Source organism: Ictidomys tridecemlineatus, chromosome 15, assembly GCF_052094955.1.
Source record: "Ictidomys tridecemlineatus isolate mIctTri1 chromosome 15, mIctTri1.hap1, whole genome shotgun sequence".
Classification (NCBI taxonomy): domain Eukaryota; kingdom Metazoa; phylum Chordata; class Mammalia; order Rodentia; family Sciuridae; genus Ictidomys; species Ictidomys tridecemlineatus.
In genome coordinates, this window is record NC_135491.1 from 60,436,226 (window position 1) to 60,449,520 (window position 13,295).

A 13,295-nucleotide genomic window follows, 5' to 3' on the forward strand; every position below is an offset into this window, starting at 1 on the left:
ATGCAGCTCCTGGCCCAGCTCAGCCCTGGGGTCAGGTGCACGCTGAGGAACTGGGGTGGCTGGCATCCTAATGCCTGGCTAGGAAAGAAGGGACCTACTGTGTCATGTGCAGGTCCTGCCTATAAAATTGTTTGGCTTTGTTTTGCTTTGTTAAAACCTTAAGAGCAATTTAGGAAGCCCTGAGTAAGTAGTGGAGGATTGTCAGAGGTGACAGCAGGGATCCTGGGACGCTAGGGGAGGAGTATCCCCTGTTAGTGCCTTCCTGAGTACCTGCCATTGTGGCTGTGACAAAGGCCCCAGGGCCTGCAGGAACTGCCCTGGCTTTGCTGCTCGACCTCATGGTGCAAGATGTGCCACCTTCTGTCCTCTGCGCACGTATCTGCGGGAGCAGGTGGGGCTTGTTGACTCGGGGTGTCTAGACATTGCCATGTACCCCTGAGGCCACTCGAGCCTGCTGGGCTCCCATCTGGGAGGATAGTGGGGGCAGTGAGGCTGCAGTGGCAGGTCTGTCTCCAGATGGGCGGGCACTGTCCTAGGTGCCTCTCTCCCTGAGCCTGGGAAATCCCAGGACCCGGGAGAAGGGCAGCCTAGAGCCCAGAAGGCCCTGCACAGCTGTTGTCTGCGTGGGCTGCTTTCACTGTGGGGTTCTGAGAATGCTTCATGGGCTCCAGGGCTGGTCCTGGTCAGGGTTGGTGCTGGTGCTCTTGAAGTGTGTGGCTTGTCCTGTCCTCCTTTCCAGGAGGTCCTCTGACAGAGCACAAGTTATTTGTTTTGATGAAGCCCAGTTTGTTGCCTTTGCTTTTGTGACTCTTCCTTTTAGTGTGAAGTCTAAGAACTCTTTGTTGTTCCTAGATCCTAAAGACTTTCTCATGTGGTTCCCCCTCTACTTGGTGCTAGGGATCAACCTAGAGTTCATGCATGCTAATCGTGAGTTTCTTATTAAAAAAAAAAAGGAACTTTACATTTAAATTTGTGATCCAAGCTGGGTGCAGTGGCTCATGCTTACAATCCAGTGACTTAGGCTGGGCTGGAGAAGGCCGGAGGATCACAAATTTGAGGCCCTCTTTAGCAACTTAGTGAGATCCTGTCTCAAAATAAAATTAAGCCAGGCACTAAACCTAATCCCAGTGACTCTGGAGGCTGAGACAGGAGGATCATTAGCTCAAATCCAACCTCAGCAACAGCGAGCCACTAAGCAACTCAGTGAGACCCTCTCTCTAAATAAAATACATAATAGGGCTGGGGAGGTGGTTCAGTGGCTGCATGCCTCTAAATTCCATCCCTGGTACCCCAAAAAATAAAATATAAAAGGGCTGGGAGCCAGGCACAGGGGTGCACACCTGTAATCCCAGCAGCTTGGAAAGCTGAGGCAGGAGGATTGCTAGTTCACAGCCAGCCTCAGCAAAAATGAGGAGCCAGGTGACTCAGTGAGACTCTGTCTCTAAATAAAATGCAAAATAGGGCTGGGGGTGCCCCTGAGTTGAAACCCTGGTACCAAAAACAAAACAAAACAAAAAAAACGCTAGGGTTTTGTGCAGTGGTTAAGTGCCCCTGGGTTCAGTACCTGGTACAAAAAATAAAAAGCTGAACGTGTTTCCTGTAAGCTCTCATAGACTGCCTGAACACGTCACTTGCCGGCAGCAGCTTAAAACAAGCTTCCTTCCAGAGGGTGAACATGAGACTGGCCTCTCCTTTTCCTTGTGTATGGTGCAGTGGTGGATCTTGGGACCATGCTGACGGAAGAAAGCCAGTCTCGAAGGCAGCGGTCCTGCTGGAGGGTGGGTGGCGATGGGCATCTGCGTCTTGCTAAGTCCACTGTGGAAACCCTGCGTGTGGGAGAGGCATGACCGGACGTCCCCACGTGGTTCCGACTGCACCACTGCTGCCTGAAAAGAGCTGCAGGGCAGCTGGTCAGCTTGCTGTGTGTGTGAGGCCAAAACAGCTTTAGAAAGCGGGGACCAGCCCCAGGTGGTCTGCACCGCCCAGCGCACCTCTGTGGAGCCCATCTGTGAGCCCACCGTCCTGTGCTGGCTCTCGGCCCCCCCCCCCCCCCCCCCGCCCCTGTTTCTCTGCACCATTGTGCCTGTTACCCTGCACGTTTCCCCACTCTCTTATCACCTCAGGAGTCCTGGACCCCTGATGAGAGGCATTCCAGAATCCTGAGCACGAAGCCTGGCCAGCCTCCCCAGGCAGGGCCCGGTGAACTGTACAGGCCCCAGGCTGTTCAGCATCTGCCAGCCTTCAGCCCCCCGAGTCCTCCCTGTGTCCTCTCTGCCTGCACCCAGGCATCAGCGGCAGAGCAGAGAGGCTGGGGACGACTTGGCTCCTTGCAAAGCCAGCCTCCCTTCCACCTTCCAGGCCTGGCCCTGCTGCTGGCAAGGTGGCAGTGTACCTCAGCCTCCCCTCTTGAGAGGTAGATGACAGTGACAAAGCCATCATGGTCCTGGCTTGTCAGGTTGCAGGCTGTAGGACAGGGGACATGGTGCTGGGAGAAGGTTCCTAGCAATTCTGGAGGACTCTGGGAGCAGGCTTTGTGTTGGCTTCCTCCTCTGTCCTGGCCACTGCCATCCCATGAAGGTTGGGGATGGCAGCCTTTGGCAAGGTGACCAGGCCCCTGGCCCAGGCTTCAGGGCTTCACTGTCCAACCTGTTTACAGAGCTGGTTAAGGACAGGGGGCAAGTCCGACACACCTTCAGGACCTCCCTCTCTAGGATTTCTTTTAAGCTTCACTTTCATTAAAAGGTTATCAGCAATTTAAAGTTAGTTCATGACAGTTCATTAGGGATGTCTTAATTTGCAGAAGAGCCAGGTGCAGTGACACATGCCTCTAATCCCAGGAACTTGGGAGACGGAGCCAGAGGATCCCAAGTTTGAGACCAGCCTGGGGAATTAGCAACACCCTGTCTCAAAAGGGGCTGGGGTGTAGCTCGGTGGTAGAGGGCTTGCCTAGCACGCACTGAGGCCCTGTATCCAGGCTACAGCGGCACAAAAATAAATAAATATACAGCTACCACAGCATCTTTACATTCTGAACTTTGTATTAGAGAACTTTTCACACACACCCAGGAGCAAAGCAAAGGGAGCAGTGAGTCTGTGTCTGCCCCACATGCCTCCTCTGACCACACTTCCCACTCCCTTGCGCTCCCCAGCAGATGTTTTGAATCAGATCCAAGGTCTCGAATCTCACATGTTCCGCACATGTCTGTACAGTCAAGAAAACTCGCAGTGTCCACCGAGCTCTCCAGGTTCAAAGCATGGAAGGCCCACCAGGCTCAGGTTTCCCTGCAGCTTCTGTGCCAGTGGTCCATTCCCGTCAGGCCAGTCAGAGCTCACACACAAGGGATCATGGCCTGTCTCTGAAGCCACGTCAACTTCTTGAGGGAGAAACAGGCCAGCTGTTGAGGCACAGTGCTAGTGTGCAGGACAGGGGGCTGCAGCGCAGGAGAGAGGAACGGCCCCTCCCGGGCGAGATGGCAGGATCCCATCCCCTGCGGGCCCCACTCGCCCTGCTTGCCCTCAGTGGATGTGGGACAGTTCTGTCTTTGCAGACCCTCAGGGGAAGTGACTGTTTGGAAGGCAGGAAGGGCTTCACAGCTCAAGTCCAGAGGGAAGTGGGTGTGGCTTTCTCACTGGGCCTGAGAGGGGAAGCCACGCGGAAAAGCCACTGTGTCTAGGCTTCCCACGCTGAAGGCCAAGTGTCCACTCTGTCTCCTCAGGGATGGGCACCACAGACCATGTCATTGTGCTGGCATCCACAAATCGAGCCGACGTTTTGGACATGGCTCTGATGAGGCCGGGCCGCCTGGACCGTCATGTCTTCATTGACCTTCCCACACTGCAGGTCAGCACCTTCCTCCACGGTAGGCTGCCAGGTGGTTGGCGCTCCTTCCCTCTGGGATGGGGCTTGGTGTGATCTGCTACAGCTCTTGCTGGGTGCCAGCTGCCCACCGTCCCTGACTCCTGCTCTCTCAGCTTGGCAGCTTGCTGGTGCTTACCCACTGTTCTGTCCTCATCCTTGGCATTTGGGCTTGACAGGGCTGGTTGACTTGTTTGACCATTTCTGAGACGAGATCCAGGGAAGGAAAATCTGGGAATTTTTTTTTTTTGGGGGGGGTTGCTTTTTCTTCCTTTTTTTGGCCCTGGGGATTTAATGCAAGTGCTATACCACTGAGTCGCATCCCAGCCGTTTTAGTGTTTCAGACAGGGCCTCGCTCAGTTGCTGAAGCCTTGCTAGGAAGTCATGCTTGCATGCCATCTTCCTCTGAGCTCTGTGCAGACCTTGGGATCCTCACCCTTCTTCTCAAGTGCTTGCTTTGCCTCTGTAAGTGGGTGGGGTGGGTGTCCTGGCAGCCCCACAGCCTCTGTGCCAACAAGGGAGCAGCAGCCCAGTGTGCAGTGAGGAGGGTCCCGTGTGCGGGGGCAGGAGGACGGAGGCCTGGGAGCTGGTTAGGTGCTTTGTGTTGCACTACACGGGATGATCCAGAGACGTCTGGCTCTGCACTGGAGGCTGGCTCCTGACTGTGTGAGAAGCATCAGAAAGTTCTAGAACATACAGTGTGTGTTGTGTAAGAATCAGAAGTTTTGCAAAATAAACTCAGCATTGCTGATGTGCTTCATTTTTATACTCGATATGTTTCATTTTCATTTTTAAAAACACTGCTTTCAGCTCTCTAAATTGGTTTTCCAAACCATGGGTGGTGACCTAGGATGCAGCACACTGACTTAAAAGCCAGCGGTTCTTGTGAGTCCTTGCAGGTCTTGGTGTTGGGGTGACCCAGCACTGCTCTGTGCCCTTCTGGCGGGCTTGAGTCCAACCTGTGGCCCTGTCTGGCAGGAGAGGCGGGAGATCTTCGAGCAGCACCTGAAGAGTCTGAAGCTCACCCAAGCCAGCAGCTTCTACTCCCAGCGGCTGGCAGAACTGACACCCGGATTCAGTGGTATGTTCCCAGCCTGCGGCTGGCAGGTGCCAGTGGGTAGGTGGGCAGTCTCAGCTGCACCTGCAGGTGGTCAATTCGGGCCTGGGTGAGGCAGCAGAAGGGCCTAAGGGAGGCAGGCCTCTTCTCCCCCAACAGCAGCTCCACTGGCAGCAGGGGTGAGGTCTCCCCGCAGGGTGCACAGGTGATGGTGAGGTCACCTCTGCAGAGGCCCTGCTTTGTGTGTGTGTGTGTGTGTGTGGTGCTGGGAATTGAGCCTAGGGCAGTGTACCACCGAGCTGCATCCCTAGCCCTTTATCTTCTTTGTTTTTATTTCTTTACGTCTGGTGCTGAGATCAAACCCAGTACTTCACATGTGCTAGGCAAGCGCTCCACCACTGAGCCACAGCCCAGCCCTTTCTCTTTTTGCTTCTCATAACAGGATCTCACTACATTGCCCAGGCTGAGCCCTGACTCTCCTGCCTGGACCTCCTGTCACCTTCCCACACTCACTCCCACTTCCTGTGCTGTTCCCCTTTGGCCACTTGCTTTCCCCTCTTCTTTCTCCCTGGAGAACTTTCTTCCCTCCCTTTCCTTCCCATGACCCCCTTGGGGAAGAGTGCGTGCCCACCCACACTGGATTGTGTTCACAGGTGCTGACATCGCCAACATCTGTAACGAGGCTGCGCTGCACGCCGCACGGGAAGGGCACACGTCTGTGCACACCTTCAGCTTTGAATATGCAGTGGAGCGTGTGGTGGCTGGTATGATGTGCGCCCCTCTCTCTACAGGCCTGGGCCTAGAAGTACCCAGGAAGAGGCCAGTCACACAAGATGCGAGAGCAGAGGCAGGCAGGTGGCCAGTGCAGACGCAAGTTTGCTTGGCCAAGCAGCCGGGAGTGTTGCTTTTCTAAGCTAAAGACACTGCATGCTCACATAAGTGCAGACGGGCTCCCCAGGCAAATTCTAAGATACTCTGCACACCGAGCCGTGACAGTGTGTCCAGCCACTGAGTGGTGGCTGAGAGCCACTGCCCACTGGACCAGGCCCAGCATCAGTGGTGTTCGGGTGGGTGGAGGCAGCCTGCCCGGGGGCAGGGAGGGGTGTATACACCTTGCTACTGGCAGGGGTGTCGCAAGTGTGCCCCGCCCCTCAGCAGGGTGGGAGGCCCAGGGCTGACTGCAGCTCCTCAGGGTGGGGTCCGAGGCTCTCTGAGGAGAGCAGGACTGCACCTGGGTGAGGTTAGAAGCTGCTTAGCTCTGCTGGCAGCCTGCACACAAGGTCCACGCATGTTCTTGTCCTCAGGAGCCCAAGACATGCCAGTCTTCTAGAGGAAGCCCCCTTGCCAGTGTCAGAGGGGCTCAGGCCTCCCTTGTGTTGCAGCCCTGCAGGAAGCACGTCCTGGTGACCCTCAGTTTGAGTGCATTCTGGACACATGTCACCCAGGTCCTCAGGGTCACAGGATGGAAACACACAGAGGACAGGATTGGAGCTGCCTGGTCTTCCTGAGAGTTTGTTCTATATGACCAATTATTTTTATGCAAAAGGCGATAAGCCTTCAGTTAATAGCATCCTAGCAGATAAGACCATGGGAACAACAGTCTACTAGAGAAGGCGCTCACAGGACACTGTTGTGTATGTCCTGGCCCTGTCTGTAGTCCCTACTGAACGTGCAGCATGCTGGTTCAGGGGCATCCATTCTGTGAGACCTCTGGCCTGTGGCCTCAGGCTTACACCCCTTTGGTCAGCTGGGTAGAAGTGATCTTAGCAGCCACTGCCAGCGTGTTCTAGATGGGTTCAGTCTCACAGTGAGACGGGGTAGAGGCCGTGTTGCATGCTGCACTAAATACTGTGCACGGAGTGGAACTGGAAGGTACCTGAAAGTCAGCGACAGTGGATGGAACTGCCCCAGAGGGGTGAGCCAGGGAGAGGTGAACAGACCCCGCTAAGGAAGGGGCACCCGGGACAGAGCTGCAGTGGGCCCAAGGGAGCACAAGCAGAGACCCCAGCCCTGCAGGCCCACCAGGGCAGGGAGAGGCTCACTGAAGGGTGGCACTTGTCCCTAGGTCTACAAACACTGGACAAATCCAGCATTTGTCAAAGAAAAAGATGAGACCTCCTGCCACACCCTCCTCAGAGGAGGTGCCCCGAGTGGCAGTTGTGGGTGAGAGGGGGCTGAGCACAGTCAGTGCCAAGGCCCTGGGGTGCCCTGGGACTGAACTCCATTCTTGGCCTGCTTTCAGGGACTGCTAAAAAGAGCAAGATCCTCTCCAAGGAGGAGCAGAGGGTGGTCGCCTTTCACGAGTCAGGCCACGCCTTGGTTGGCTGGCTGCTGGAGCACACGGAGGCTGTGATGAAGGTAGGTTGCAGGTGGCTTGGGAGAAGACCAGGACATGCCATGTGCGTTTGTGCTTCCTGAGAACAAAGCATGTGGGGTTTGCTGTCAGGTTCCAGACAGTGGCAGACACAAGGATGCCAGAGGCAGGGGTGGGTCTGGCATCTGAACCACAGCTTTAGCTCTGGACATGACCAGGGCCGCTACCCTTGCCTGCCCTCAGCTTCACAGTGACAAGCTGCATTCACTGAAGGCTCTGAAGTGACAGACATGGAGCTGAGCTCAGCATTCAAGGGAAAACTCGCTGGTGAGCAGTCCCGGCTTGAGCTTGCTCCTGTCTAATGGTGTTATCTTGTAGCACCTTCCACAGAGCAAACAGGCAAGTCTGAAGGAGCTGGAGGGAGCGTTAAAGCAGCTCTGACAGTTGGGGTGTCCACGCTGGCAGTTTGGTTTGAGGTGTATGCTCAGGAGACACCTCAGCCCCTGTCCAGCTGGCCCTGTCCAGGCCCCCCTCACTGCTCCGTAGTTCACTGTAGCAGATTATTGTCAGGGTCATGTTTGAGCAGCAGCAGGCAGTCCCTCTATGTCTCGGGGAGCATGAGAAAGCTGGTTCTGTGGCATGCTGCCCAGTGGATGTTTAACAGGCACTGAGTGATGGGCCAGGCCCAGGGTGAGGAACAGGGCACTCATGAACTCAGCAGTGAAGCCAAATTTTATTTATTTATTTATTTACTTATTTATTTTTTAAAGAGAGAGAGAAAGAGAATTTTAATATTTATTTTTCAGTTTTCGGCGGACACAACATCTTTGTTGGTATGTGGTGCTGAGGATCGAACCCGGGCCGCACGCATGCCAGGCAAGTGCGCTACCGCTTGAGCCACATCCCCAGCCCCAGCCAAATAGTATTTAGAAAATTAAAATTCATGCAGAAAAACTTGGGCTGGTGTTGTGGCTCAGTGGTGGAGCGCTCGCCTAGCACGTGCAAGGCCCTGGGTTTGATCCTCAGCACCACATAAAAATAAATAAGTAAAATAAAGGTATTGTGTCCAACTACAATTGAAAAATAAATATTAAGAAAATAATAAAATTCATGCAGAAAAACCCATGATGAGCTGGGTATAGTGGTTGCACACTGGGGAGTTTCGTTGACTTGGGAGGCTGAGGCAGGAGGACCACAAACGGTCCCAAGCCTGCCTGGGCACTATTGGGACACCTCAAAATAAAAGATGGAAAGGTCTGGGGGTGTGGCATAGTGGTAGAGCACCTGGATTCCATCCCCAGTACAGAGCAGAAAAAAGCAGAAACAGTAAAGATCTGTGGGAACGAAGCATCGGGATTTCAGATTTCCTTTCCTTTTCAGGATAGTTTGTTGGCTGCGAGTCAGGTGACCTCGTTGTGTTGTGAGAGACTGCTGATGTGGTTGTCTCTATGAGCGTGACTGCAGCAGTCGTGATTATCAAACCATTAATTTGGTTTTAGATTATCGGGGGCCTGGGATAGAACCCAGGGCCTCCAGGCCTCCACCGCTGAGCTAGAACTGCAGCCCTGGTTTCAGACGTTAACTAACCTCTCTTCTGACTCCTCCCTGACCTCTGTAGGTCTCCATAGCACCTCGGACCAATGCCGCCCTGGGCTTTTCTCAGATGCTCCCAAGAGACCAGCACCTCTTCACCACAGAGCAGCTGTTCGAGCGGATGTGCATGGCCCTGGGTGGTCGAGCAGCTGAGGCGATCTCCTTCAGCAGGGTCACTTCTGGTAGGGCTGGCCCACAGGATCTGGAGATGTCAGAGTGGGGTTGGGTTACAGCCTTGGGTTCTGGTGCAAGACCTCAGTGGTGCAAGGGCAGTTTGTTTCACTCACTGTTTGTTTATTTATTTGGAGGGTGGTACCAGGGATTGGACTCAGGGGCACTCGACCACTGAGCCACATCCCCAGCCATTTAGAGACAGGCTCAGCCTCAGCCTCCCCAACTACTGGGATTACAGGCGTGTGCCACTGCATCCAGCCAAAGCACTTGTTTTTAAAAGTTGAGCTGTTGCCAGAGAAGATTGGGAGCTAAGCAAGCCCTTTAAAATAATTATATAAAAAAATTCACATACGTACAGACTATAAGTGCGATTAATTGGTCACAGCTGTATCAAAGTGCATAAAATTGAAGCAGCTTCCCTTTTCTCAAGCGGTTACTCCACTGGGATGTGCAGAAAGGTGACAAAGGGCCCTGCTCCACAACCAGGATGTCAAGCTCAAGGCTGATGGCTCTCCTTACACGGAGTGGCCTTCTGCTGAGAATTGCCATGGGCATGCTGGGCTGTGGCTCAGTGGGCGAGCACGTGCCTAGCATGCGTGAGGCACTGGGTTCCATTTCTGACGCCACATAAAAACATATAATATAATAAAATAAAGGTATTGTGTCCATCTACAACTAAAAAATAAAAAAAAAAAAGAACTTCCAAGGGTGAGCCGGGCAGGCATCCTGAGCTGTCTTTAAACCAGTAAGATCTCTTTTGGGCTGGGGATGTGGCTCAAGCGGTAGCGCACTTGCCAGGCATGCATGCGGCCCGGGTTCGATCCTCAGCACCACTAACAAGATGTTGTATCCACCAAAAACTAAAAAAATAAATAAATAAATACTAAAATTCTCTCTCTCTCTCTCTCTCTCTCTCTCTCTCTCCCTCTCCCTTTCTCCCTCTCTCCCTCTCCCCCCTCCCTCCCTCCCTCTCTATTTTTAGAAAAAAAAAAAAGATCTCTTTTTTTTTCCTTTTTACACTGGGGGTTGAACCAGGGCACTGAGCTACATCCCCAGCCCTTTTTATTTTGAGACAGGGTCTCATAAGTTGCTAAAACTGGCCTTGGCCTTGCAGTTCTTCTGCCTCAGCCTCCCGAGTCTCTGGGGTTATGCAGCCCTGTACCTGGCTAACCAAGAGCATTTTTGAGAGTGTTAAGGTTCTCCGTTAAGGAGCAGGAACCACGTGCAGACTCCTGATAATCTGCATTGCAGTGAAAGTTCTCGGGGATAAAGTGTTAGGGGAGTGCAGTTCCTCGCCTCATGGGCTCTGATGGGACCTGGGACCTGGAACCTGGTGCCCCTATGCCCCACGGGCTCCTGAAATGTGCCCCTCCTTGATCCTGCACTCCAGGGGCCCAGGATGACCTGAAGAAGGTCACCCGCATCGCTTACTCCATGGTGAAGCAGTTTGGGATGGCACCTGGCATCGGGCCTGTCTCCTTTCCCGAGGCACAAGAGGGCTTCGTGGGCATCGGACGACGCCCCTTCAGCCAGGGCCTCCAGCAGATGATGGACCATGTGAGTCTGCTCAGGCCTCCCTGCCACAGCCCTGCTGAGTGAGAGGGGCCCCTGGGGCTGCTGCCGGTGTTTAGCTGTCCCGCTCAGGAGGCCCACTGCTGCCCGAGTACCCTGCTGCAGACTGACTTGGGTTCGCTTCTCTCAAGTGCTGGTGTCACCCTGGCCCGTTGAGCATGTTTCCTTGGCAAATCTGTGGAGAATGTCAAGTGCACTGAACAAAAGCCAGTATACACCACCCTGCAGCCTGTGGCCGGGCCAGGATGGTGTGCAGGTCTGTCCTGGGATGGCTCCAGCTGCTGCAGCTCATGTGGCTACTGTGGGTTCAGCAGAGGACAGGTGGGACCCCTACAGCCACAGCCAGCAGGGTGTGAGTAGCTGCAGGTGGGCAGGCTTCTGGACACGGGTGCGAGCAGGAGACCACTGCTTGTCACGAGAGCTAGAAGGTGTGTGCCTGTGTTACTTCCCTGCACTTAGGTGTTGGAACTGGCTGTTGGGGATGAGTCTGTAGACAGCAGTCAGCTGTCCTTTCTGTGACAGATCTGCCCCTTTCCTCCACAGGAAGCAAAACTGCTGGTGACCAAGGCCTACAGACACACCGAGAAGGTGCTGCTGGACAACCTAGACAAGCTGCAGGCGGTGAGGGCCAAGCGGGCACCTGGCTCAGCCTCCCTCTCCCTGTAGCACTCAAATGTGCCCACAAACCCCAGTTAGCCCAGCCTAGTCTCTGTCATGTGTCCAGGCAGTCCCTCCCCATAGAAGAGCATGCTCTTCCCTCATGGCCACATGACTCAGCTTCAGTAGTCATGAACTTTTTTTGGTACTAAGGGTGGAACCCAGGGGTGTCTTCTCACTGAGCAACCTCCCCAAACCTTTTTTAAATTTTATAATGAGACAGGGTCTTACTAAGTTGCTTCGGGCATCACTAAATTGCCTAGGCTGTCCTTGAACTTGTGATCCTCCTGCCTCAACCTCCTGAGCTGCTCGGATTACAGGTGTGTCCCACCATGCCTGGCCTTCCCTGTTCTTGGCCACCCTGGCTATCCAAGATTTGAGATCTCCCTTGTTGGGATTGTTTGATGTCTGTCTTTTTCTTTTTTTTTTTTTTTTTTTTTTTTTTTAGTTTTAGGTGGACAGAATACCCTTATTCTACTTATTTATTTTTATAAGGTGCTGAGAATTGAATTCTAGGCAAACACTGTACCACTGAGCCTGATGTCTTTTTATAGTGGGGTTGGTAGGCTCTGGGGAGAATGGTTCCAGAGGTAGAGTTACTTTTGTGATCCTGGGCCCTGATAACTGCCACCAGAATGTGGTGGTGGCGATGGCTCTTTGTGCCTCAGAGGTAGAAGGTCAGTGGGCACCTGTTTCTTCACCTCTTGTTTTGTTACACTGAACTGGCTCTTCTGTCAGCTGGGAATGGTGTTGGGGGACCCAGACCCAAGCCCCTACCTCACCAAGCACTGTGGGCAGCTCATTTGCAGGCTAAGCCTGCCTCTGCATGTGAATCGGTGCATGGGGTTGGTCAGCCCTGCTCTGTAGCCTTGGTCTCACTACAGGGTGGACGAGGATGGGTGCAGGTCGGGGTCCCACTGACTGTGAAGCAGACCTGTGTGGTTGCTGAAAGCAAGCAGAGACTTGGAAGGGAAGTAGAGAGTTGATGAGGCTTGCAGCTGGAGGATGGTCCCAAGGCCAGGAGGGGGGGGTTGGGAGGTCTTGCACATGCTGTCCTGGTGCCTCTGTGCCCTTGGAAAGAGCACTGTCCCAGCTGTCCTGCACAGAAGGGCCTCCCTGGGCAGAGGGGCTCTCTGCAATGCGTCCCTGTCTCAGATATCCTGCTCTCAAAGGCACTTGTCCTGCGTTGCAGGAACTCGCATAACGCTGTGTTTGTTCTTTCTAGCTGGCAAATGCCCTTCTGGAAAAGGAAGTGATAAACTATGAGGACATTGAGGCTCTCATTGGCCCACCGCCCCATGGGCCTAAGAAAATGATTCCACCACAGAGGTGGATCGATGCCCAAAGGGAGCAGCAAGCTTCCGGGGAGGAGGAGGTGGCCCAGCAGCCTACACCCCAGGGGGAAGAGCCCTCTTGGCCCAGATAGCTGCAGCTCTTCGACCGCACCTCCGTGATCCAGGGCTTCTCCCCAGCAGCCCCTCACCCCCGCCCCATTTCCTGACGTGTGAGATTTGCACCTTGCGCCTGTGGAGCCTTCCAGGCCTCTGTAGCGGGCCTGTCTGCTGGTCTCTGTCAGTGTTAGCGACCTCTTCAGAGGCAGCTGGCACTCCTGGTACTTGCACATCGCTCCCATCAGGAATGCACGTGGAGGTGCCCCAGTTCCCAGGTCCAGGACTCGCACCTGCACGTGTGGCTGCGTGGTCCAGAGACAGCCCAGCAGCCAGACTGAAGCCAGGCCTGTTGAGACCCCCACGGAGTGCTAACAGGGTCCGCCATGGAGGGCCTCTTCTCATGGCACTCACTCAGCAAGGGGACAACAGCTTTGGGACTGGGTACTGAGCCCTAGAGGATTCAAACATGGCCCTGTGGACAGCTGTGAGAAGGGAAGCTCTCCTCTCTGGTCCAGCCTTGTGTGGGGGGAAACACCTTGGTTTTGACCCTGGTGAGGGTCGCGCTGCTTCACTGACGAGTTCTGTGGTGGGCTGGGGGGCAGCTTGGGTTAGCGCGTGCCGAACGAGCACACTCTGGTCCATCCCCAACACCACAAAGAAAAATAAAATCCTGCAGGTGGA

The 13,295-nt window shown here is 54.3% G+C and overlaps 1 protein-coding gene across 3 annotated transcripts in view; it reads left to right on the forward strand.

Moving 5' to 3' along the window:
* Spg7 (SPG7 matrix AAA peptidase subunit, paraplegin) overlaps positions 1-13,295 on the forward strand; it is a 32,404-nt gene extending 19,109 nt beyond the window's left edge. For 2 of the 3 annotated variants that reach the window (XM_040279876.2, XM_005335417.5), the window contains 8 exons: positions 3,717-3,841; positions 4,835-4,937; positions 5,567-5,677; positions 7,156-7,271; positions 8,846-9,002; positions 10,385-10,551; positions 11,110-11,187; positions 12,449-13,295. In XM_040279876.2, the coding sequence (XP_040135810.1) occupies positions 3,717-3,841; positions 4,835-4,937; positions 5,567-5,677; positions 7,156-7,271; positions 8,846-9,002; positions 10,385-10,551; positions 11,110-11,187; positions 12,449-12,649 (1,058 nt within the window). In that variant the 3' untranslated portion in view covers positions 12,650-13,295. The remainder of the gene's footprint in view (positions 1-3,716; positions 3,842-4,834; positions 4,938-5,566; positions 5,678-7,155; positions 7,272-8,845; positions 9,003-10,384; positions 10,552-11,109; positions 11,188-12,448) is intronic. The other variant, XM_040279877.2, reaches the window with a different exon arrangement.